We start from the raw sequence: 26,622 nt of genomic DNA on the forward strand, positions 1-26,622 counted from the left end.
CGTTGTTTAGCATCTTTTCGTTCTCTCTGTGTAAAGATTTTTTATTTTTGCAGAAATTATTGTGTGTGTGTGATTCTTTAATATAACATAATATATTATTGACATGTGTTGCGCGAATAGAATATTATTTCATCTACAGCAAAAATTATATAATTTATATTCTAGTAGAGAGCTTTTATTTCATCGTGCTTATTAACATAACAAGATGACGGATCTTTTAATTCTGTTGCTCGATTATTATCTATGATAATATATGCCGAAACAATGTTGATTTTAATTTACCAATCGCTCGAACTAGAATCGATTTATGAAGAACTCTCTTTCGTCGATTGAATTCCAATCGGTTCTCGATCCAATTTTTCTCGTACAATGCAAGTTTATCGATAGCGACGACTTTTCTCCGCTTGGCGCGTTTCGATGGATGGACACGAGGTGCATTTAAGTATCCGGCAGATTCGAGCCTACGAGAGCTCATCCATACGATGGTCACCGACAATGACGATGCATCGACGTTCTGGGCGGGTAACCCATCAGACTCCTCGACGTTCTTCGTCTCCCTCTCTGTCTCATCCTCTCTTCAGCCTCGCTTCTTTCGCTTCTTTCTCTTCTTCTCACGACCTTCGGTAGTCGGCGCTCCTTCTTTCTTTATTTCTTTCCCGACGTCGCTATGCGCCGCATCGTCTCTATCGACCTCTTCCTCTACGAAGATCGCATTGTTCCAGCGAGTCCCACCTTTGTGGGGGCCCGCCGCCGTCTTCGAGAGCCCAATAATACGGGGAAGACCCTCGATCCCGATCGAAAGCCGACATATCGATCCGAGACACGGTCCGCGAACAGCTGAGAACAAAGAAGAGCTCAGTCTCTCCACTTCTCCTTCTCTGTCTTGCATCGCGATGGATTATTGACATGCATTGTTCCAACGTTCTGGTCGCAGAATTGTTTTAACCGAAGACAAGCAGCGGCTCAAAAATGATACTACGTTGTTAGAAGCGATAATGAAAAAATTTGATTGCGCGTAATTTTTTGAATCGAATATCACTTTTTTTGGATTGCAAATCCGTACAAGTTTGATGAGTTTAATTTTCGATATATTTTATTGATATCTGCATTGTCCTGGATTTTTCTTTCGACATAATAATTCGCTGAAATTAAAATCGTTTATTGAAAGACAAGAGTTACCACCCTCGAAGCTAAAGTCAAGGTAAATAGCGCAATGAAAGTATATTTAATCCCCTCTTATGTTTTTCATAATTTCTTCTTCGTGTTTTTAAAACGGCTCGTTCTCGGTTCAGGAAAATCCTAGCGAGCTCGGGTTTTCGGGATATGAAAATATTAGAGTGACAACAGTTTTTTTTTCCATTTTTTTTCCCCCCATTTGGCGAGAATTCACAACAGAACGTATTAGTTACTTTATGAGGGGATTGGCTTCGCCGAATTGTTTTTTCCGCATTACTAGTTTATAAATGATCTTGGAACGCAGAATATTTGTCAACGTGTTGTGCTATTTGAGAAGAACATTGATGTCACTAGGAAGGAGCTAGGCAAGTGAATTACTGTAAACCACGTTGCATGTTGCTGTTGTACAATTATCTCAAGCCGCCATGACTGGTAGAAATTTTTAATCCAGAGCCAAGATTTAAATGATCGGTGCACGTCGCGGCGACAGGCTCCATTAGAGCGACTCCGTCTCGCTGCGAAACGGGAATGAATTATGGAGGCGTTTAGAGGAACGTCAATCTAGAAAGTAGGAAAAAGGAAGTTCGATCGAGCGATTCAGGATGGAAAGCATTCGTCGCGAAGACAACAAATTTTCCCGTGCTTAGCAAATCGTCACGGTTTTCTTCGCATACTTATCTATTTATTCATTTTTCGCGTATTTCTTGACTGATGCACGTAAAAATATTATTAATAATATTGCAGAAATTAGAGATGCTCAATTGTGTTTAAAAATGTTTTAATTAACAATAAGAAAGACTATTTTTACAATATTTCTACATATTTCAATTGAGATTTTTTAATCTACATCCATTCTGTATATAGATACTTTCAATACTCGTTGCGAATCATTAGATCGCGTACATCTTTATATGTGTTTCATCAGTCAGCATTGATTCATAGCAATGATTTATCGTCTGCAACACACAAACGTAATGCAAAACCCGATCATTTTCCACTTAGAGAGATCCTTGCCTCGTTGAATTGTTTTAACACGAATGCGTATCGCGCAAGATGAATCGCTGCAGGGCATCTTACTCTCGATTATAGAGAATCGCTTTCTCGAGCCATCATGACTGACGCGAATTTTTAATCCACCAACGCGATTCAAATGAAGCGAGCTTTCCTAGACGACGGGCTCCATTAGGGCGACTCCGTCTCGGTGCCAGAAGAATGAAGAGGGAGACTCAGGAGGACCACAGCAAGAAGAGGATGAGTCGATCCGCGAGATATAGGAGGATGTCGAAAACAACGGATCCTCTCGCCCCGTTCTCCATCCTCGCCAAGCGTATTCATAAAACCATCAAAATGGCTAGCTTCATTTGTTCCTGCGATGTATCCGTGAAGCCGGCAGGGTTTGGTAAAATGATAGATGTACGCAGCATCCCCTTTGGTACGAGGGGCGCCATCGACGGACCTATCGGAACGGAAGAGAAACGGGACCAAAAAGAGAGAAAGAGAAAGAGAGAGAAAATTTGTCGATCCGAAGCGTTTCTCGCGAAAGAGAAAGAGAGGTAGCGGACGAAGGGAGAGGGGATTTTGGGAGCCAGAGAGATTGGAACACTCTGGGAGGGGTATTCCGAGGGACGTATTGATGGTCCTGGAAATTGAAAACGCCCGGTGAGGCGAAGTGGGTTTGGCTTTCTCCTCTTGTCCCGATTGTTTCCGTCGGCTGGAATTTCGGAACAAAATGGCGCGCATGTGGTGATACCGATGATCGAGGTTATCGCGTTTTTTTGTATCCATTCCTTCCGGTATAGAGCTATTTTTTAGCAACTTACTCATCTCTTTTCTCGTAGAACGATTTCTTCATTGCTATTATAAAATTATGCTTTTTCGTTTCATTTTCCATGTTTAGCACAATCAGCGTTGCTATTTTTTGAATTATAAAAATTTGTGTAACATTTAATTATTATTCATTCAAAAACATCTCTGGTTATTGAAATGAAATATTCAGAACGAGTCACGAAATGTGAAACGTGTCGCGAGTTACATACGATTCGAACCAGCGTGACTCGCGCCGTATCTTTGGCGGCCGCGATACCGTATTGAATTCGTATTTACTCGCGTCGATCAAGGTTGATTTGAATTATGCTTTCTATCCACGCTAGGCCTTGTAAAGCGGTTGATCGGGGCAGACAGTTGTAACAGTTCGTAAACCTTAATTGAGAGCTATGCCGGCTATGCAAGTTCGTATCGCTGACAGGACCCCCATTGTCGCATCGAGGGCTGCGTCGTCGAGCAGGACCGACGTTTCCTTCGAGAGTCGAAGAAGAGGACGTTGTGGGCCCAAAATAAAACGCACAGCTATACGCTGTGCCATGACTCTTCAAAAAATATTTTAAGATCAATTTTAAGATGCAGAAACTTCTCAAGCAGACAGTTTTCATTTCTAAATAATGTTTTTGTTGAATTTTAGATAGAATATACTAAAGGATATAAATTAAAAGAGAGTCATATTTATTCGACATAACAATATTATTTTTTATATGTAGATAAAAAATATTTTCGGATCTATATTCTAATAGTCGGGTAACTCTAATAGTTCGTAGCGAAGTGCTCGATTTCGCGTCAATTCGATTTTAGAACGCTGAGATAGATTGAATTTCGTATTCATAACGTCGAGCTCAGCGTAACGCACCAGTCAACAACGATACATCATACCGTCGAATGAAAAAATGACCGGAGAACGTAGGCAGAACGGGGGGATGAAAGATTCGAGAGGGATCGACGAGGAAGAGCAGCGAAAAAAAGAGAGGGAGATAGGCGGATTTTTAAAGGGGGGAAAGGGATGGATATAGAAGAGGCTGTGGTCGTGGATGGTCGCTATCAGGGACTCGCTATGATTAATGATCGAGTACAATACTGTTTTCATTAAACTCATTTCACTGCAGCTCGCATGTATCGCCACGCTACGGGCGACCTATGGCCCAGGACATACGCGCGCCCTTGGGCCCTTTTTCACGTCGGCGGTATATATAGGGTCGCTTGATTATGACGTCTCCATAAGGCTCGACCTTGGCCGACTCGAATGGCGTTCGACTGAATTCGGCCATTGTTGCCAAACTTGTTGACGAGCTTCATCTTAAATTCGTCGGCTTCGTAATCATCTTTGTTGGAATTACGTTTTATGTGATCGGATACTCCGGTACCGATCACATCTCTTTTCGAAATAAGTCACGCCACGGGTCCTTCACTCCTGCTTGACATCCTTTAGATGCCGCAACGTCGTTAATTACGGTCAGCGCTCATTACATCTCAGCGCTCTTTCAATCTAATTTTCCAGCTAATTTACTCTTTGTTACGATTTATACACTGTTATTAATTGATTAATTTTAATTAACATAGATAAATATTTGTGATATTATATAATTAGTACAGTTCGATAAACTTTACTCGTGGCTACGAGTCGCGTTTGTCTGAACATTTTGAGGCATCTCCGAACGAAAGGAGATCCTTTCGTTCGCTTGGACCTATCACTTACCGGAAAAAGTTATTTCCAGGATGATGCCAAAGAGCCTGAACCGCAGGAAGATGATCCGTGGGCTGGACTTCCTTACACCGTGGATCTTGAAACCGGTAAGTTTATTTACGATGTTTCTGTTTTATTTCTGTGTGTCATCTCTTATATTTATATAATAATTCAGTTTAAAAAACGCATTCGCGATCGATTAAAGACGCTAATACTATGACTATAAATAAGCTATTTTTTTTTAAATCGAAATTATTATTCTACAAACATTTCTCTATTTTGCCAGCGTATCGATCGTTGTCTTTATTTTATTGCACGTTTTATAAGATGATCGCAATTTCATTTTCAAATACTAGTTAAAGAATTGATCAATACATACGCATTGCACGCATGTTTTACGGTTTGTTCATGTGCTAGCAAGAACAATTAAATACATCTGGCGTTCTTGCGGCTCTTTATGTCCGGAGCGTATCGAATTAACACGGCAATTTGTAAGATCCAATCCGAACATTCGCTATAGTCCGAGTCAGCCGCACCTGGCCGCGCCTTTGCACGGCTAATTAGCATAAACACGCCGACCAAATGCACTTGGCCGGTCATTCCTTTGGAAATATACCGTACACCATGAAACACTTTGTTGCCATACATCGTGAAAGAACACATCATTAAAAATGTATGGTCTTAAACTTAAAAGCTATTAGTTAACCAAATTGAAAATGCGAAAATATATTTCGTGCGATTCTTAATAAGATATCAAAAGTACTAGAGTAATTTAATTGAGCAATTATAATTTCCTATGAATAACAATTATGAAAATAATCGAAGGCTTATACATTTGCGTAATTAAGTAATTGATTCGTCGAAATTAAAGACGCTAGGCGCAATAGAATTATATAGTATAAATGGAATTCATATATCATATGCACATACATATATATGATATATTGTGATAATAAACGTTTTAATAGACTAGGCTACGTCTAGTCTCTTTTTCTTTTTGGCATTCTTATCGCGCGTGCACTTTCTGTGGCATAATAAAAAGAGAGGTAAATACGTTAGCAGCGAGAAATGTTATGCGACACGAACTGCATGTGGGAGAATGCTCGAGGACACTTGCGCGAATGTCGGGAGCGAAAGAGAGAAATGGAAGGAGACTGTAACGAGCGCGCATGTAACACACCGCAGCGTCTACCTGCATGCCAAGGTGCACTTTATTCAGGTATATAACTACGGGTTTCCAAGCAGGCAGGTTCCAGTTCCGGAGAACTCGAGGTTGGGGAGTGGCTTCAGGAACGCCCTCGCTACCTTCCTCCCTACCTTCTCGTCTTTTCAACCCCACCAGCCTGTCCAGCCCTTCGGTCGGGTTCAGTTCCCCTCTCCTTCTCTGCATTTAATTACTTTACGCCCGACAGAATATACGCCTAGCTATGAGACACTCTACGTCGAGCGTGCTATCGACGGTTGACGAAGGTTCGCTTGTTAAATTCTCCTTAGAAATCCATATATACGCATATATCGTCTCAGTTATATGTATGTGGTTATCTCAAAGATCATTAAGCAATTGATAATACTTGAAATAATAAAGGAAAACTGGAAAAATTTTCGAGTATTGTGCATCTATATATGCTTACTCGCAAATTTCCACTTCGATATTCTATTAAGCGTTTAAAATAACTTCATTAGATTTGTACATTTTTATTCTCACACATACACACACATTTTTTTTACAAATTAAAAGATTTTCATATATATATTCTACACAGATATTATACGGTTTATATAAAAATTATTTCGGGTATTAATTTCTTTTTTTTTTTTTAATTTTTTTCCAGCCACATATGGTTTCTAGTTTATCCGTCAAAAGTAATATCGAAAAATTATTGACAGCTTGAGGAGAGTTTTATAGATTGAAGTATTGCTTCGCTTACCACAACGATACGCGGAAACAAATTAATCCGTTAGTGCGGTAATAACTTTTTGAGCCGAGAATGGATCAAGAAGAGCAGCAGAGCTCATTACGCGGTTATCTCGTCGTCGATCAATCGAGATATTCGGCGCATGGCGTATATGATTAATGAGTTACTAGACTAATACGTAAGAAATTCTTCCATCATCCTTATTCCGTAGGGTTTGATGGGAGAAAATGGTGGTCCGTTGTAATATAAAGCAAGAGTACGATGCGTACGCTGAAAAAGAAATAGCGATCGATTCGATTGAAAATTAATTATGAAACTATTTAAAGAAAGTCGCATTACATTACTTCATCTAAATCTTGACATGAATCATAATAACTCGTATACTTACACGAAATCGGAAAATCTCGGCTTCAATTAATGTAACACATGTGCGACCGTAATTACATATTAATTTATATGTTTCAATCTATAAACATATATATAATAGTTAGCACGCCAATATATTTCTTCTCGTCAAATATTTGTACAACACATCTTAATTTAACTCGTGGATTTTTTCGCTTTGATACTTCCATAACGGACTTACATAAACTCGAATCGCATAAAAAATCTTCATTTTCAATCAATATATTAAACGATCTTGTTTTAATACGAATTAAAATTAAAACTTGATTAAAGCTAAAAATATATTTATTATTAAATATTACGAAATTGCTGCAGAAATTTTGATCTTTTCCATTATATTTTTGTTAAGAAAAGACTTTGAGTTTATCATAAAATCTGTCATTAAAAACTGATATGGCAAGCTATATTGATACTTGAATTATACGAGAATAATCATATTTACAGAATATAGTTTATATGTGAATCATTATATCCGCGAGGGTAGTAGTTTGAAATGAAAAGAAACCGCGAGGAAGGAATGAACGGAAAAGAGCAGCATATATGTTACGGCTGCAACGCAAAGTGCTTGTACCAATTTGACGAAGCATGATGGATTATACGGCGGCTCGTGTAAAAAATTTACATCCACAGAATAAATTATCATAACATTGTCTCGAACGTGAGCGTACGTATTAGATGTACTTTTGACACATTTTATGTATCAACGTATTTAATCGGTGTCGACTAAATGGATTTTTAGGACCGCAATGCATTTTATTAGTGTGTTTTATACGTAGCATTTTGTCCATTTTATTCATTTTGAAACACTTGATTCTCGAAAATAATCCCGTATAATATACGCGCAGTTTAATCGAGGTGAAACTTATTTGAACGTCGAGATTATAAGCACAGATATCTGGTGGTCTGAGTGTTTATACGTGATTGGTAAGCAATAATCTGACTATGGCATGTTCGTGATACTTTTATATTTATTGTAACGATACGTCTATGCGAATGGAAAGGTGCGGATAATCGTTTAGCCGACCATTAACACCTTCTATACTGAATAACTTGTATCGAGATCGATGTTATGCTAAGAGATATATCGGTTTTCGTTACGCCTCATAAGATTAAAGTCATATAATAGGTGTTCCACCTCTATAACTCCACCTTCTCAGATATAAGCCTGTGACATTATCTATAGCTTTGACTATATAAATTAAGCAGGTAGATCATATAAAATTATTGCACAGAAACTCTACAATATTCTACATAAAAGTGAAAGAATTTGTTTGTTTATCAGTTGTAATGTAGATATTGATTAATGTTACGCACTAAAAAATGATTTGAAAAATGAAAATCGATGTCAAGAGCATAATGGTCTTTTAATTATCGAAATATGATTTTACTTCAATTTTTCGTTTCTTTGATTCAATTTTGGCATTAAGTGAATTATTATTATTTTGTGATTTTATATGCAGATATATTTTATTTTAAAGACATCACGTGAACAATTAAATGTTAAAAGAAAACACTCCACGGATTTTATTTTGAAAATATATTTTTATTATTTGCAATTCAGAAGTAACACATGCCGCACCTTATTCTAACACAATATGTTGCATAATACATGAATAACTACAATTTCTATTTGCAATTTTACTCCTACACGATATACACCCGATACGCGTCTTATATTCGCGATAATCGCATACCGATGAGTTTCAACATTGATTCCAAATAATCGGCTTCTTTGCGTAAAATGCAGGCATTTTTTGATTTATACGATTGCTTTATGATGTAATGATAATCGCGGAAAATTATGATCATTACGCAGATTTATTTACACTATAAAAATGTATTATTATACGAAATACTGAACAATATGAATAATTAAGAGATATTTTATATTCTTTCAAAAATAATCGTGTTCGGGGATTGCTCATTTATGGCAGATAATTACTTTTAGTTCAAATAAATCGACCGAAAAATTTACCTTTAGCTAAAAAAAATATGATAATTTTTAAGCATTCAACCAATTTTAAGTATTCACTCAATAAATTCTTGCAACGTGTTTACATAGTATTTTTTACACGATTCCTCAAACAATTTTTTTGTTTGATTACGCAGTACTTGAAAAAAAAGATTATGTACTATAAATTAATCAAAATCTCTATATTTTTTTCACACGATGTGATTAATAACAGTGTGAAATTGCATCTTAAAAATTGAATAAACAGTTTGCAATTCTTTTTATTTTAGCTAATAAAAAATCTAGCTTTCGTAATTTCTTCGTTATTTTAATAAATTGAGGAAACGTATGTAAGATGTAAGATGAAATGCTCGAGTTGTAAGACAGCAAAATTGAGATTGGTGGGGACTTCTCGATAGACAGACGCATGCGTGAGCCCATAAAACTGAACATCTGCCACGTGCGCGGGCGGCGCATAGTGCGTAGATTCGTTGCGTGGACTGAAATCTCGAGGGGGAATATCATGGAAAGTATGGCCGCATCCGCCATGCGTATGCGCAGTCGCCTAGGGGTTGACTATTTTTTGTCCATTTTCAGCTCTAATATATCGAAATGTTAATTAATGGATAGACGTAGAAGCCTTTATAGCAGCATGTATATATATAAGTAATGTTTCATCGAATTTCATTACATTATAGGTATTTATGAAGTCCAGAGGTGAAAGAGATCTAAAGGATCAATTCTTTCTACGGTGATAAAATTGAGTTTTTTTTTTTTTGCTGTACGTTCATTAAAGATAGTGCTCTGAGTATTTATCCAAGAGTTTTTTATACTATATGTGATAAAGGTATTTTATTTCACATATCAATATAAAATTTTTCAATTTATTACAGGCTTATATACATATACATGTAACGCTCTTGTATAATCACAAACGAATAAGAAAATTTAAAATATTTATTTATTCTTATAAAAACTACAAAGAGTTAAAAAATTACCGAGATAATTTTATGATCATATAACATTTAACTTTGATTATAAATACTATATAATATTAGAGGTGAATTAATCTCTTTTATTTCTGAACTTCTCAATTAGAACCATAAATTATATTATGGTTATAATCACGATGTTGTTATAATGACGAACATATTAACGATTTTAGAAATTAATAATTTTTTGATACATACAGAAGGATGATTTAAAAAAAATAGAAACGAGAAAATGCAGTTGGTAAAAAAATGATAGATGTAATCGATAGATCGCGTTGCGTTAATTTCCTCTTCGATTCGTCAAGGATTGCCTCGAGGGGAAAAAATAATATCCGACTATCTCCACGCGTGGCAATAACCGTGACCAATTTCTCCCGAAGTGGATTTGGAATTAGACGCGGGAAGCCTACTTCTCGAATCGTTCCGGATCAAGCACTTCGCGATTCTCGAAATCCTCCTCGTCATTCCTCTTTTCGAGAATAACTGCAAAAAAATCAGCTTGAATTATAATTCCCTTTCTTTGCGCCCTTCTTAATTTTGCTAGAAAAACTAGACATTTTGAGGATTGTAACGGGGAACGAATGCGCGAAGGATCAAAGGATTTAACAATAATAAATTCCGCAAGAGAAATTACGCCCTGGATTCGCCCGGAATTCTCCATTCATTGGACAATTTTTGTGGACGCTATTCGACTCCTCACTACGTCCCAAGAGGGAATCAATATTTGGAGCTGTGCGTGTTCCGCCATGTTAGTCCAGCTATGCCCAGCCAGCAGCAACCCCATGAGGGATGTGCCTGTGAGGGCAGCTGGCGAGGCGTGTATGGGGTTACAGGGATACTCGGGGCCATGACTTGCCACATCTACCCCTGTAACACGAGCACGCACCATTACTCATATCGCGGCTCGTTGCACGCCACGGATTCGGGACGAATCCAGGAGGGCACTTTCAGGAAGCTTCGGGATGAAAATAGGCGGCAACAATAGCCGCGACGTCGTGTCTAGCTTCGTGCCGGTACAATACGTAATGCAAATATATAATCGCGCCAGGCTAAAGTATATAATACAAAAATATATATATGTATACTCACCGAAATTGGAACAATTTCGCAAACATGCGGAGCTTGTTATGTGCCGAACGGTATATTGTGATACCGTAACGATCCGGACATCTGTGATTGATCTTATAATATATACCAGATAAAACTATTATAAAATAATATTTGTGAAAATTCTATCTAATCTAATTTCTATCTAATCTTTGTGAAAACGATATAAAAGGCTGCATGTAAAATAAAAGATAAAGACGATTCTTTGCGATAGAAAACATTTTTCCTAGAAAAGATTATTCATACATTTGCATTCATATTTGCATTCTGCAACAATTGTAGGAACGGGAAAAAATATTCAACTTTTGAGACAATCTATGTACATTGCACTTTCACGCATGTGTTAAATACATCGATCCCCAAGAAACTAATTAGCTAATTAAATTCCGAATTCCATCTTCGTAAAACATATCATTCGTCATGCAACGCAAGTGCAAAATGATAATACTCGAAATTATCTTGCGAATATCTCGCTAGTACACAACATACGGACACTATCTAAAGGCTGACATTGATAAATATAATAATGTATTATGTGTTTTGCATAGTACTCGCAAACCGAGCAGCGGTTCGAATACCGATCGCAACATTCGGCGTAATTATCTGTTCAGATTGGCGAGTCGGCTCCAATCCTTCGAGTCCGAGCGCTTTAATTAATCCCTCCGTTAATCTCACATTAATAAAATGGAATACAGCGTCGCTATAGAGCGCCCATTTTAAAGCCGCGTCGACGTGCTCGACAAAAGGGCCGGATTCCTTCTCGACGAGCACGAGCGGCTGCTCGTTCGCTTCTTCGCCATGTCCTTCGTATATCTCAAACGTTTCAATCCTATCGGCGGATTAAAACATTAACATAAAACTCGTATTAGAGTCAAGCTGCAGTATGTCGGAGATGACGACAGTCGCCAGTAACGATGAAAAATTAAGTTTGTAGCATCTTCTTCTCTCTCCTCCTTCTCTTCCTTTTAGCTTTTCGAACTTCTCGCCGCCGTACAATAGAGCTTGTCTACAGTCTGTAGAAGTCGTTACCTGGTTGAGATCGCCTCTACGATTTTGTGAGGTTTTTTGCAAATCATGCTAGGTCTATAAGCGATCGACATGCCTTGCCGCTCGTCGAAACCTCACCGAATTCGACTTTCGACTTCTGCTACCGGATAATAATATAATATGTTCGGTCTTTTCAAAAAGAAACTTTTTTCATCAGCTGCGCTATATTCATAAGTAATTCATAGCAACGACATTTTTCAAGACTCTGTTGTTATCTAAAAGAGTTATAAATTACTAGGAATAGCAGAGTTTTTCAAAAATTGTACTTTTTTTATATATATACTTTTTTAAACATTTTTTTCTATTGATAAATTATACTGAAATATAAAATATTCTTAGCTAAGCCGGATAAAACACAAATTCAAGTGTGGAGAAGAATGCAAAGCCAAACATTAAATAAACAAAAGACCGCACTACTGGGACACGAGTAAGACGCGTTGTGGTGGAATCGTGTTGATTTAGGATATATATGTATCAGACCGCGTGGGTTAAGGTCAGCCTGTCACCTGAAGTACCATTAGCCCTTTCTAGACACCCTCTCTGTTCTACCTCCAACCTGTCATTAATGCGTCAAGATATTTTTTGTCGATGGACTTTCCTGAGAATTTCTTGCGAACAAAAGTAACAGCTATTTTGTATCAATCAGAAGTATCTATCGGAAGAGACTAGGATAGAAGTACTAACAGTATACGTACTTATTCAGAAAATACTTATACACTCTTCTTATTTGCGCGATTTTATAACACAATTTATTACAATTGGTCTGATATTTATTATTTTTTTAAAATTTAACAAAAATATCTATAATAACTCTGTTTTATTCTAACATTGTTGCCTTTCGAAATAGACAGAACGAATATAGAAAAGAAAGATAGAGTCATAAGAAAGCATTTATTGAAAGAATGTTAAACATATATTCAAACATATATTAAATGTACAAAATATAAATATTTTTGAAGATACGAAGTTTGTTTAAACCAATTAAAATTATATACTATGAATATATACGCTATGTATATTAGACACACACACACACACAAATTTCTCACGAAAATGAATGGGAGATTTATTTTTAATCAATATAAATATATACATTTCTTCGTTTATTTTCAAAGGAAACGAAAGTTCTTTCACGCGCATATGAAAAAGTTGATACTAGTTAGAGATCGACCGATTTAAAATCTGTTTTGTCATATGGGTTACTATGTCTCGCGAAAGAATTTGTGCATCACCACAACTTGCAACAAAGAACTTTGGAAGTCAGACCGATACGAGACATGTTATAAATCAGCACTTAGATTAACATAAGAAAATCGATGTAAGAGTCGACAAACAATTGGTGCATTAATATACATTCAAATACGTTACATAAAAATATATACAACATTGATATTGAGAGAGAACAGTTTTTATAATAATTTATATCTTTGACAAAAAATTGAAGAATCTGCTGAATTTTTACAAATACAAATACAAATTTATGCTTTCGAGTTATTTCTCGTACCTGCATGTTATTAAAAATTCATTGTTAAAAAAATTATTTTAGAAAATTACACAGAATTCAAGTTTTATTTGAAATAAAGTCAGTCTGAATGTTGTAAATCTTTCTACGCACAGAGCAGCATTATTCTGCATATAAAATCGCGATAGCATCTCTGTCTCGCAGAGAACATTTTTCGCAGGCCGACACTCGACTCGACTTTTGCAAAGTACCCAATAAATCGTAAACTTTATTGGACAGCCGACGCGTTATAATAAAATATTTCTTACGAGCTACCGCACAGTTTGCTCAGCGTAGTTTACACACACGGAAAAGAGCTTATACCTGAAGGAAGCACCGTCGCATCGCGTCTGACCGACTGGCTTTGATATGACAGAGGACGACGAGCCGGAAGGAGATGCGTAACGGGAGACGAAGTTTTCGGAAGTCGAAATGAGAAAAATGCACCTTCTAAGCATGACTTGACTACCGCTCTCGTGGCTCTCTCGTGGTGGACGCGTGGCCATGGAAAAGTGCAAGCTAGACACGAAGAGAGAACGTCATACTATGAGGTGGCAACAATGCTCATTGACGGGCACCACCAGATCGAGAATGACTTGTACGTACGAGGTGTTAGCAAGGTTTCTGACCTCGTTTTCAGAATTCCTCTTTGCGTATGAATGCCGTTTGGGCTACCTTGCTCTTCCGTGATATCTTGCTCTTCCGTGATATCTTGATGAAATGGGAAAATTCAAACCTAATTCTGTATATATATCTTTCTTAATCTCGCTCATCTTGTTTGAACGTAATAATCGCGCGCATCCGTTAAATTATATGACTTTCTCTATCGTCTAATAAACAAATTTATTCTATTATGAATAATCATTGGCAATGCTTTCTTAATTCTAAATTATTGCATTAAAAAAAAAAAAAAAAAACCGTGAATTTATTAATTGTAATGATATCTATATATTTTGCGTTGTTTGATATAGACCTTCGTATTTACTTCCACGATTACCGAACCGTATCATGATTTATTCACGGATCCGCAAACTGTTTACTCGAAAAGAGAGGTGTGACATGGTTTTTGTAAGTGTATTCGATTACGGCGGAACGTCTGTTGTCTGAACGATGACCAACGTTTTTTAGCTGCCATTATTCCCTTAATTATGTTACCTTACTTTGCCGTGAATTTCGACGCCCGAGTTCATTTTACAATTGCAGTGCAATTCATGTCTCATTGTTAATTAAAATGGCTATCGATATCCGTAACTTATAGAATGTCCACAACGTAACCGTGAAAACACTTAAATTGTAAAATTCAACTACTTTATTATACTATTTTTTTTCTATTTGTACAGGAGAGAGAGAAAAAAATATAAGGAAAAGATTCTCTTTAGACAATATCAAAATAATTAAGTGTTATACTTTTTTAAATATAGAGCTTATTATTATTGATATATGTATTCTATTCCGCTCAACAGCTCATATATTAATTACTATTAAAAAATGATGCTTATAAAAGTGTTTGTACGCAATTTTAATTTCCAACGATAAAAGTTATGAAAAATTTGTCGCTTCGGGATGTTTCATTAAATGTTATGAAGTAATCGAAATAATCGCCAAGTTAGATGCTAAAGTGAACGAGTTCAGGCTACTTTTCGACGGTATATTGCTCGAGTATACCGTTGAATAACTCTTATTACGCTTTTGACGAGGAAACGAACGGAAAAAGTCAAAGAGAACGCGTAGCGTTGGTGTCAGCCGGCGTTCCGGAACGAGTCCGGAATATTGGCGAAATATTGGAAAGCACAAGTTCATGCAACCACTATTATTTATCGGCTGCATAAGGTGTTTCACTCTGCGTTCTTCAGGACATTTCTACAGGATCGACTGCGTATTGTTACGTTACAGTTTTGTCGATAGCCCTATAGTTCGTTCGCGGTGGCGTATTGGCAGATACAATGATTTGCACTTATTGGTTAATAAATCAGCGCTACATTTGCCATTAGATGGCAATATTCTTCGACACATTCATGATGAAGTGACGTTGACATGGTAAATTGAAATAGCGTCACATTCTTCTGGGTAGTTTAAATCGATTCACGCGCCTATAGTTGCTTATAGAAAAGGTACATCATTTTTCGGACTTGATTATAAGAAGCAACAATTAATAATGAGCAAAATTATATTGAAGATTGCGATAATTATTTGCGTTCAAGTCATTTTGTGTTTTGTGATAAGACATCGATTGCGCCGAGCAATTATTTTGAATTAGTTTTAATTTTTATAAACATGTTTATATTTCCCAAATATTATTTATATAAACAATATATTTGAAAATGAAAAAATTCAGAGAGTAAAGTGACATTATTTATCTTTTAATTTACAGACACTTCTTTCTAATTTTATTAATTTTTCTGTTTACTTAGAGAAATTGCTTAATATGAATATAATTGTGATATCATCAAAAATTGTCACGATCATAAAATTTACACATTTATCGAATATCTGATGTCACTGTCAAGCAGTGTAGAATATAATGTGCATAATAAATATACTGACCGTATCGGTGGCAATTATTCCAATACATGCCAGCTGATCTCGAACCGCATTCGAATGAAAGTGACGACATAAGAATAAAGGGTATCAATGGACCGAGCATTTGACAGGATTTAGATAGCATCTTAACAGCGGTGGTTTACAAGCTTTATCATCTGACGGTTTTAACCTAGTGACTGGCTCTTAGAACGGTTAGTCACTGAGAGGGCTAAATAGGTATGTTTATACAAACGTACAAAAACAATGCTAAGACTAAATTATGCCAGTAATTAATCTATTTTTACAGGTTGCCTCGGTAGTTTTTATGAATTTTTCATGTTTTTTTTGTTCATATTTATTATATAAAATACGTATATATTAAAATTTAAATTATTCTACAAATGCATATGCAATTATCATTCAAGATACAATATGTTTAGTAATTGATTGCTAAATTAAAAAATAAAATTCTTGATAAAAATAAATCTTCACACAATAATTTAATGTATTATTATACATTTCTAGAATCAGTGTTTAAATTAAAATTATGTTAAAATTTAGATGATTAAAAAAATTCATTAAAAGGTTTTATTAAAGTCACTTGATTTTCAATATTAAATAACTTCAAAAGAGAACAACCCTTTTGTTCGTGTTTTCTCAATTCAGATGTTAATATAAATAAAATCTTTTTTTAGGGTAGTTACGTTTTTAGACTTTCGTATATAACGTATGTAATAATTTCAATCCTGAAGAAAAAAAATGAAAAATGGTATCTCGTAAGACCAATTCCCATTGCGACCGATATTACGACAAACGCTATTGGAGCAATTGACGCGGTCTTCGGAGCAAGAGGGAGGGAGGGTTGCTAAGTCGGGGGATGACTCGGGGCTATACCAAGGCGAGATGCACCCCTGGCTAAGCCCATGGCACGGCAACGTCGAGCGGATCAAGCCCGGGTATACGTTCCCGGGTCGCAGTGGGGAGCCGGAGAATGGCATTACGGGTAGAGAGACCTTCCCTCCCTTCCCATCTCGTCTCAGAGCCGCGCATTGTCTGGCAGCCATATTGGAGTAACAGCCAACCCCGTCGTGATTGGTCCGTTTTTTAACGGAGAACCCGTGGCTTGGCACAATACCCGACCAGCCCGTGGTTAGGCAATACCTGGCTATACGATAGTTTATCAGTCGACTCCATGCTGCGCCCGTTTCGAACTCGTCTGTTGACGGTGCCCGAGTATCATGACTCTTCTCAAGATCGGATTGTATAACACGGAGGTGATTCGTACCACGACGTGATAAAGGGTACTGCCCTGTTCAATCCTCAGTATAGTCTGTGTGCTTCGAGTTTTCGCAATTTCTCCTTGGCGAAAGTCTCTCGTTGGAAGTCCTTGGCCGACAACGATCATGATGATCTAAGATCATCATCGATATCCACGTATAACGTCAGTGTAAAGTCTAAAGACGTTAAAGGGACGCGTTGAGGATTAGCCTGTACCTTCGAAGTTCTGGATACGAACAGGTTGTTCTCGTAGTATAGAGATAGACATTGTGTTCTCTATAGGAATATTTGCTGTGAAAGATCGATGCTCCAGTTGGAGAACAACTGCTATTCGATAAAATAATGTGCTTAGTGCAAGGGTAGAAACGTACCCTGATAATTGTCCGCGACTGTTATAAAATGATTTAGTGACTGAAAAACATTGTCACTGTGGTTGTGATTACTGTTGTGAAGCAGCGTTTTGGATTACTTTCCCGATTCTTCTATTAGGATCTAGTAGATAAAGGTATGCATTAAGAAACACTAGACAGTTCTGTTTATATCATATAGAAGTGCGACTTGAAGGATTGCATAACGCGGGCACGTGCAGTTGCTTTAACGGCAATTTGTCTTAATCACCATAATTTGACAACAAAGATGCGACATGCCATTGACAATGTTTATGATAGAGCCTAGTTTACATGTCAAGATTAATTTTCCTCGATCATTCTCGATCTCGATATATTGTCTTATATTCTTCAATTATTTTTGCATTACAATATTTTAATTGTGTTTTAATCATAATTAAATAATATTTTTGCATTGCATATGTAAACTGATGATTATAACTTTCTTTCTCTCTCTCTCTCTCTCTCATAATTGATTTAGAAATATTCTTTAAATATGACTGATTTAGAACATGACTATTAGAATCAAATGTTGCAAATGCAATTATTTTCTGAGTGGAAAGTTTCATATAAATCCTTGTGCGACGGCTAACTGACAATCAAACGCACGATACAGTTTATCTCAAATATACAGCTATTATCTCAAATATATTTCTACAAAATCAATGATATAAAATTTTATATATTATCATATATTTGTCCGATTAATAAAATTGCAAATATATATTGTTAAGATTTCTGTATTATTATTACTGCGACAGTTGCCTTTACACACAGACTTTCACAGACTCTTCACACAATAAAATGTTGAAACTATTAATTATCTTACCGTTAATAAGATTTGCGCATGGATCACGTTAAATTTCTAATAAACTTCCGTGTACAGTTAAAAAGATCAACCAATAGACTTTTAAGAGACGTGAGATATGATAAGACACATCTAGGACGCGTCTGTCCAATTGATCGACCGGTTTGCACATTCGTCCAACGAAATAAGAGTCGACGAACACGGCCGTCAGTTCGGCATCGATCAGGATTGATGATCGCAATTACAATTTATCGTTCACGGCAGGTGACGCGCGATGATTCGCGCACTTCTTTGGTTCCAAATGAGACGTCAAATTCCGTTCCAGAGTTAACATCGTATAAACCGGTATCGGGAACGTCACCTTTTGTCGAGGGGTGCGAATGAGATCGTCGCAGCACATACACGTATATATATATATTTGTTACCCCCGGGAATAGGACAATCGTGCCGGCGCATTCGAATTCGAGGATTCTCTTCCGGCAACGCGTCGGATACGCTGTCTGTGAGCGAATAGGAAGCGGACGAGTAAGCGCGCGTTCCCGGTATACTTACTCGGCACGGGAAGATCGTCGGCACCAAAAATTCTGTCGAGTAATGCAAGAATTATTATCCAACGCGGCGGACCGTCGGGACGAAGGGAAAGAAAAGAGAGGGAGGGCGGAAGAAAATGATCGTTAAGCGTGCGCGCGAAATATGAGAAATGATCTGTCGACGTTCCCGTGGCCGTGGAAAAAGCGAACGCGGGCTTCAAAGAAGCCGTGGAATTGAAAAAGCCGGAGGGCCGCGCCATTAGATGCAGCGTGATAGGGCGAATTCCCTGCGACGGGCTTAGTCGAAGGAAAATCCATTCCGACGGTAGAATCTCGAGCGTTGAGGAAAACTGAGAATTTACTCCTTAAAACGATAATCGCGTTAGTAATCGCTTAATACGACCATGAATGAATTAATGATTCAACACAACTTGGAAGTAACATCGTATTTTTATATTTTAATCTGATAAACAGCACTGCAATATCTTTTTCTGAAGAAAAAAATAATTTTATATGTATAAGATACATCAAATATTATGTATTTACATCCTCATTTCTGAAGTTGACAAAAAATGAAGAAATTGTAACGAGAGATTTCCAATTTCTAATTAAAAAAAAATAATTAAAATTTTTTTTGTTATATTTAATGTATTTAAAATATTGTAATTTATGTTTCTTTGAATATTCATATTACATATTTATTAAATATTAATTATTCCTTTTGAATAAAGGATAAAGAGAAATCATATTGAGAGAGGCATTTATCTTCAATGTGCCCACATGTACAATAAATCTCTATTGTAGGAATAAGAAAGCGTAACAGAAATTACATTTTATAAATACCTGTTTGTAACAAAGAGAGAAAAGAGAACACGATAATAAAAGTCACAAAAAATTATGCTGCACCAGTTAAAAATTACACTTGTACCAATTACGCGTGGCACACACTTCGATGTATATGTATGTGGCTGAAAGTAATTTTACCTCGTAATTCCCCCGGAGCTTTAAATAGGCTTTAACATCGAACGGGAAGGGGCTGTTCCGACTTCCCTCAAATTATAGGCGGCCATTATCGCGCGGTCGGCTTCGCATTTGGGCCAGACAATGGCCGCCACCACTCGTTAATGTAATAGGCATCCAAAAGGTGCGATCTCCCTCTTTACTTCGTGCCGGCACCGGCACTAACCGGCAGAAGCCACGCAGGACGAAAATCCTCTTTCAGCCAACCTGTCCGTCGTTTCGTCGGGCGGACCTGTTTGGATCCCAGACAGTTCCCGAAAGAGGAATTATTATTTTATGAGATTATTATCTTTAATAACATCACGCGTTTCGGCTGCGGGGAGGAAAAGGAGTATGCTTTTGTGTTCGATGGAAATGTTCACACGTAGAAGTAGCTCGCTCGAGCTATTCGATAATATCGACATTTTATCAAGAGACCAGGTAGAAATTTTAGAAGCTCCTTTACCTGTGTTCTCTGTCACCTGCGAAACATTGCCATAAATGTTAAAGTAAAGGATGTAAAGTTCCAGTTAAATATAATCGCTCTATTCAGAACCGTTTAAATTTATAGATTTTTTTCTAAGAAATTATTCAGTAATTATCAGTAAATTTTATTACGTGACTCAGAATGTATATCTATACTCAATTATATATAATTAATACTATCTCTGTATGATAAATAAAAAGGAATTATTAATACAATAATTTTTGTCGTACATTAATCTTTTAGAATATGCAAAATTATTTTACAACTACAAAAAATAATATCACGGAAAAAATAGCTAGTATAACTAAATTTTAGCTGTCCCTATATTACAACCTGAAATTTAGTTATCATGCTTAAAAGCTATGGTAACTAATATTTTTTAGCTATAGTTTAACCGAGAATTATGTAGCTAAAATATTAGTTATCATTTCATGTCTAATATAAGGACGGTTAAAATTTAGCTGTGGTAGCTAATTTTGTTTTTGTGTATTTTTATTCAGACATATTTTAATATAGAACAATTTAAATCATCGAAAAAGAAACGAATAATTTTTCAACGCAAGGTTTTTACTATTTTGATATAAAAAATATTACTTATCTGTTCAAAATATGTGAAAATATATAATATATATCGCCTTAGCTATCCGTTATGTATTTTAGAAACCGTGAAAAATTCGAATGCCTCCATATCATCTTTTATGCATATACACAAGGGATGAGACGACGGCTGAAACATGTGAGGGTTGTTTAAACTAGCAGGTGGATTTTCAATAATATCCTTTTATGCTTCAATTAATTCCTCTCCTTTTCCTCTCCAAAAATTTTACCTGCCTGTCGCTAGCTGCTAGTTTTACATCGTGCTTCGTAACAGACTGTATTTGTCGAGTCATAAGTTTATAATATACAGTGAAATATTGCGGATTTTATTTTTTCTCACGATAACTTCCCTAGTACACAACACATAGTAAAATAACGATTAATTATTATGCTACTGATTGCTTTAATAGCGTTAATAGCGTGGTGGATACAAGAAAAATAAAGATATCTTTGACTAATAATAATTTTTATAGTGCAATAAATATTATGGTGATTTGAAAGATAAATCGCTCTTTAAATACATGGTGAAACAATTTTCTCGAAATAAAGAATCACGATTATCTACGTCACAATACTGCAAATGGTTAGATAAAAACAGATTAAGTAATTATTTCATGTGAGTGTGCTATAATTAATGTATCCGTGAGTATTACTTCCTAACTATAAATACCGCATATTACATAAACATAAACATGATTAAAATGTAAATACATAATGATCATTGTTCACTCTTAACGATGTAAATACGTAGAAATATCCGAGCGATTTTTATCATCAATCAGTAGAAATGCACATAAATATCTATACGTTAACTAACTTTTAAACAATAATTTAAATATACATTCGCGGTGTTAATTCTAATAACGGCTATCTTATCGCAAATGAAAATGCGTGTAAGGATATCTATAATAACACTTGTCAATGACGTGTCAGAATAAAGTTGCACAATAGAGTGAATAAGAAACATTCCTGAATAATATACTATACAATCAGACGACTAATTAAATATTCGCGAGATTGAAATGATCTCTGCGTGAACCCTTGCGGATGCACGCGAACTTGTTTACGCTCGCTTATGTTTCATCACCTCGTCGTTTCGAGGCACACATATTTTTCGTGATGAATCATCAAAAATGCTTTTTCTTCTCGGATTTTCTTTGTGGATCGCGATAACTATCAGCAATCGATTTAGTCAAGGAGTAATTCGCCTCCTACGAACATCTGTGTACTTCTTTGCAGGTGAATACATTCTCAGCTCCAGCAGTCAGAACGGAAGTGGAAGTAGCATCATCGAAGAAGACGACCCGCTTCTCAACGAAGCATCGTTGGCTTTGGATAATCATCCCTTGGCTGACTTAACTGATGATTCTCTGGGTCTAAACGACACTCTAGGACTCGAGCATGACTTTACATCAGAATTACTCGGAAGTAGTCTCTTGGAAAGCGCTGGCGTAGAGGGCCTGCTCAGCAACGATACTCTAGGCTTGCCCGACGAATTTAATCTCGAGGAGGCGCTTCAGCTTGTTGGCCTCGATGAGGCTCAACCAGAGGTTTGTGAGATACCTTCGTATCTTCTACTTGGTAAAGCAACTACAATTTGAGCCTTCATAAAAAACCAACGATATTAATAAATTTGTCTGTTTTTGAGTTCCGAGTAAGTCGCTTTCTAACATTGATCGTGAAATGTTACTCGCTTGTATTTCTATAAATAATTTTTATAATGTTATTTTTATGATTAATTAAAATCTTTTATTGTTTACATTCGCGTAAGGTCAGCAAAAAATTATTTAAGCTTTGATTTTAATGATGGTACTTAACTTTTACTTCCTATCTCTGTTTAAAATATACACTAATAATAATAATCATAATAATAATAATAATAATCTATAATAATAAAAAAATAATAATAATAAAATTATATATTATAAATAATAAAATAATAGATCGAAAAGGCTCTGATATATAGATACAAATCATGGTATAAAAAGGCTAAGAGCCAAGCACACATCAGGTAATAAAATTATGTTTAAATTTCTCTATACTTATTTTGAATGTTTTGGTCCTTTTAAATCATCTTCAATATATCAAGGAAAGGAAGGGAAATGAGAGCGAACGTCCTGATCTTTGTAATAAACAAATAGCACTGACTTTTCAGTACTATTTATTTATTGCGGAGGTCAGGACGTTCGCTCTCATTTCCCTTCCTTCCCTTCGCTCCTGTACAGAGGAATGATATCTATGCCTGGCTTTTACCAATCCTTTTTATACCGTGTTTTGTATGTATTTATATATAATAATAATATATAATATAATTTTCTGTTGGCAAACTTTTGTTCAATTGAATCTCTTGTCGACAAAAATTATTCTATATATATTTTTATCTTGCGCGATATCAATGTCGTGGTGTTCTTGGTGATCACTACGTAAAGATTGATTATTAGGAAACAAAACCAGAAGTGAAGAAGAAGAAGAAGAAAGAGGATACTACCGAAGACTCCGCAAGTGCAGAGGACGATCCGGCTATCACAATCTCGAGTAACGTCGAGGTCGCGAAGTCATCCAGGTGCGAGGATCCCGAAACCGGCGACATGATTCACACACCGCAGTTTCATCATCCCCATCATCCACATCATCCACATCATCCACATCATCCGCATCACCGCTCCTTCCAGGTACGTACGACCCTGATTTCATTGCCTGTAGGTTATAACGTGTACCAGTGTCTCTTATAACTGCATACACAATGTCATCATGATTGCGACAATATAATGATTTATGTACAAAGTACATATAGGCTTGCTATTAAACATATGCAATGTGAGTAAATCAATGAAAGATTATCTCGTCTAATGAGCTCTTTAAATGCACTTTTTGAATGAATGTCGCGTTGAATTACCTTTTTTTTAATAATAATCTCCGATGTCGTTTAATATACTTAAATATTCTTTATATTATGTAACTAACATTCTCAGAGTTTTAATTTTATCTTAAATCGTTTTGCAACGTACACGACATTTATATTTATTCGTTTTAATATGATGGCGATTTATCCGAAAAATTGCCCAGGTTGCGATAACATGTTTAGCTAAATTAACTTTTATATCATCTTATAAATGTTCGCGATATGTGCGTTTTGAGGAACGATAAAGGCCGCGATGTAGTCGCCGAGAGTGGCCACGGGATTTTTCGACATTCCGTTAATGAGAGGTTCGGAATGGCGTGATGATACCGCACGAGGGGCAGCGGTGATATACGAAGTAGGAAACAAACGTCGAGAAGATAAGACGCGCAAAGCCGCGCAGTTAGAGCGGCGTTTACGGTCCATAAACGGGGACACTCTTTACAGCGTCGACCACAAAAACTCCGGTGCGGCTCCATTCCTGTGGTTCCGCACCCCCTTTCGGGGGCCAGATAATTACACATCATAAATTAATGTGCATTTTAATGTAACGAGATGAAAGACATATTAAAAATAGATCGTTTTTCGCAATTTATTTGATTGAAAAACGTATTTTTGTATAAACTTTAATTTTTCTCTCACACAATTATTAGTAATATATTACACAATTACAGTGATTGAAAAATAAATACATATATGTATATAAACAAAAATCTTGTTTCTAGACAAACATTTAAAATTATTCTCACAGACTATTTGCAACTTCGATTTTGTTAATAGTTAAAAAAGGTTAAATATATATTATCTTTACCGTTCTACTCACATTTATTATTTATTATAAATCTACGTATTTAGTATCTTAATAAGTTTAATATCGCAATTTAATTACATTATATTATATATTTAAATTCGTTGCTTAATTAACGACTAAAGGATAGAACAAAGAGCAAAACATCTTGTACGCATTTTTCAAAATTTTTATATAACTGTACTACCTGAACCTGCATTCCAACCCTTATATGGATTTTATTATCTCGCAATTTAAACATGGCAATCACAGATGATTATAATTACTCGTTGTTTTAGAAAGATATTACCGGTATTTTGTTTGTTTTTCGACGGCATTTGTCACGAATTTACGTGATATATTTTTACAGTTCGCAAAAGGCCAACTCCTTGATTGTAATTATCATTTTTTAATGTTTGCTTTATACTTTACGCTTACGCAGTCTGATTGCTGCGATATAACGTCATTTTTCTGGGAGAGTTCATCGATGGTTTATTATCAATGACACTTTACTCAACGTACAATGTTATAACAAACAATTATAATTTATTTATCAGAAATGTGTCATTTAACAACAGTGAGCAATAATAATCACGTTCTTGAGAAATAATTTTCCGCCGACAATAATAAATTAGCCGAAAAACATTTTTGTGATAGATACATATATTTTGAATACACTTTCTCTTAGTATCTCTCTTTCTCAAAAAGCTAAATCTTTTTTTAATTTTCTTTTCAGTCTCTCCCCCATATAGTTTATTCGTTGCTACTCAGACCTATTATCATTTGCAGCACACTTTATTTATGATTACTCGGCGTGTTCAATATTAAGATTATTTCTTGCTCATTATCGCTTTATAGCGTTATAGAATTTTATTGCACTCGCGGAGAACAAGTTCTACTACTTGAATAGATCGTGCTTATTAGAAAGCCATGCGCGTGAACTCAGTGCTTCTTAAGTCGCTTGTTTTGTTTGGTATTTTATAAAGTATAAATCATGTTTTATCACACAATATCTTGACAATACTGCGAATATAATGCTCGAATGGCACCTTGTAGTTTTATAGCCGCAATAGATATTAAACGCGATCTCGTACTTCCTAAGTAACGAAGAACATTATTTTTGTATACGTATTTGCATATTTCTAAAAATATTAAAAATATTAAAAATAATAAAGAAATATCTTAATATACATAAATTTTATATACGAGAGATATATAAAATTAAACGAAGATTTAAAGACAGAAAGAGACAGAAAAAGAGAAAGTTTAATTATAAGTTTATATAATAAAAAAAAAATAGAAATAATCATATATGAAAGTATGTTATTCGTTTTTCTATACACATTAACACAAATACTTTGACTTTACAGTTTACAATTATTAATTATTAAAATACAATAATGTCATTATTATACTTTTGTATATACAAAAACACATATATAGAAATATATTATAGAAATACGTAATTACTGTATAGAAGCACGTAATTATTGCATCAGACGTGACAGATCAATTACTCGGCAATCTAAAGATATCATTGCTAATAATGCTAATACAAACATTACATAGAGAGCTGTATATTATGTGATGTGGTAATCATCTTGCTACACTGTTTCAACAATTTAGAAATTTAAAAACAATAGTGCAGCAAAAACAAAAACAAGTTTATCTTTACTCTCGTTTCATCATTTGCATTTAAAATCATTTGCATAAAAAAGACTCAAA

At 35.7% G+C, this 26,622-nt stretch overlaps 1 protein-coding gene across 5 annotated transcripts in view; it reads left to right on the plus strand.

The window, feature by feature from the left end:
• Cnc (NFE2 like bZIP transcription factor cap-n-collar) overlaps positions 1-26,622 on the plus strand; it is a 101,126-nt gene that overhangs the window by 36,410 nt on the left and 38,094 nt on the right. For all 5 annotated transcript variants that reach the window (XM_083052449.1, XM_083052465.1, XM_083052457.1 and 2 more), the window contains exons 3-5: positions 4,719-4,794; positions 22,451-22,761; positions 23,653-23,883. In XM_083052449.1, the coding sequence (XP_082908575.1) occupies positions 4,719-4,794; positions 22,451-22,761; positions 23,653-23,883 (618 nt within the window). The remainder of the gene's footprint in view (positions 1-4,718; positions 4,795-22,450; positions 22,762-23,652; positions 23,884-26,622) is intronic.

The sequence above is a fragment of the Prenolepis imparis genome, unplaced genomic scaffold (assembly GCF_030444845.1).
Source record: "Prenolepis imparis isolate NDT839.2.m4 unplaced genomic scaffold, iyPreImpa1.0 SCAF_1, whole genome shotgun sequence".
Taxonomy (NCBI): domain Eukaryota; kingdom Metazoa; phylum Arthropoda; class Insecta; order Hymenoptera; family Formicidae; genus Prenolepis; species Prenolepis imparis.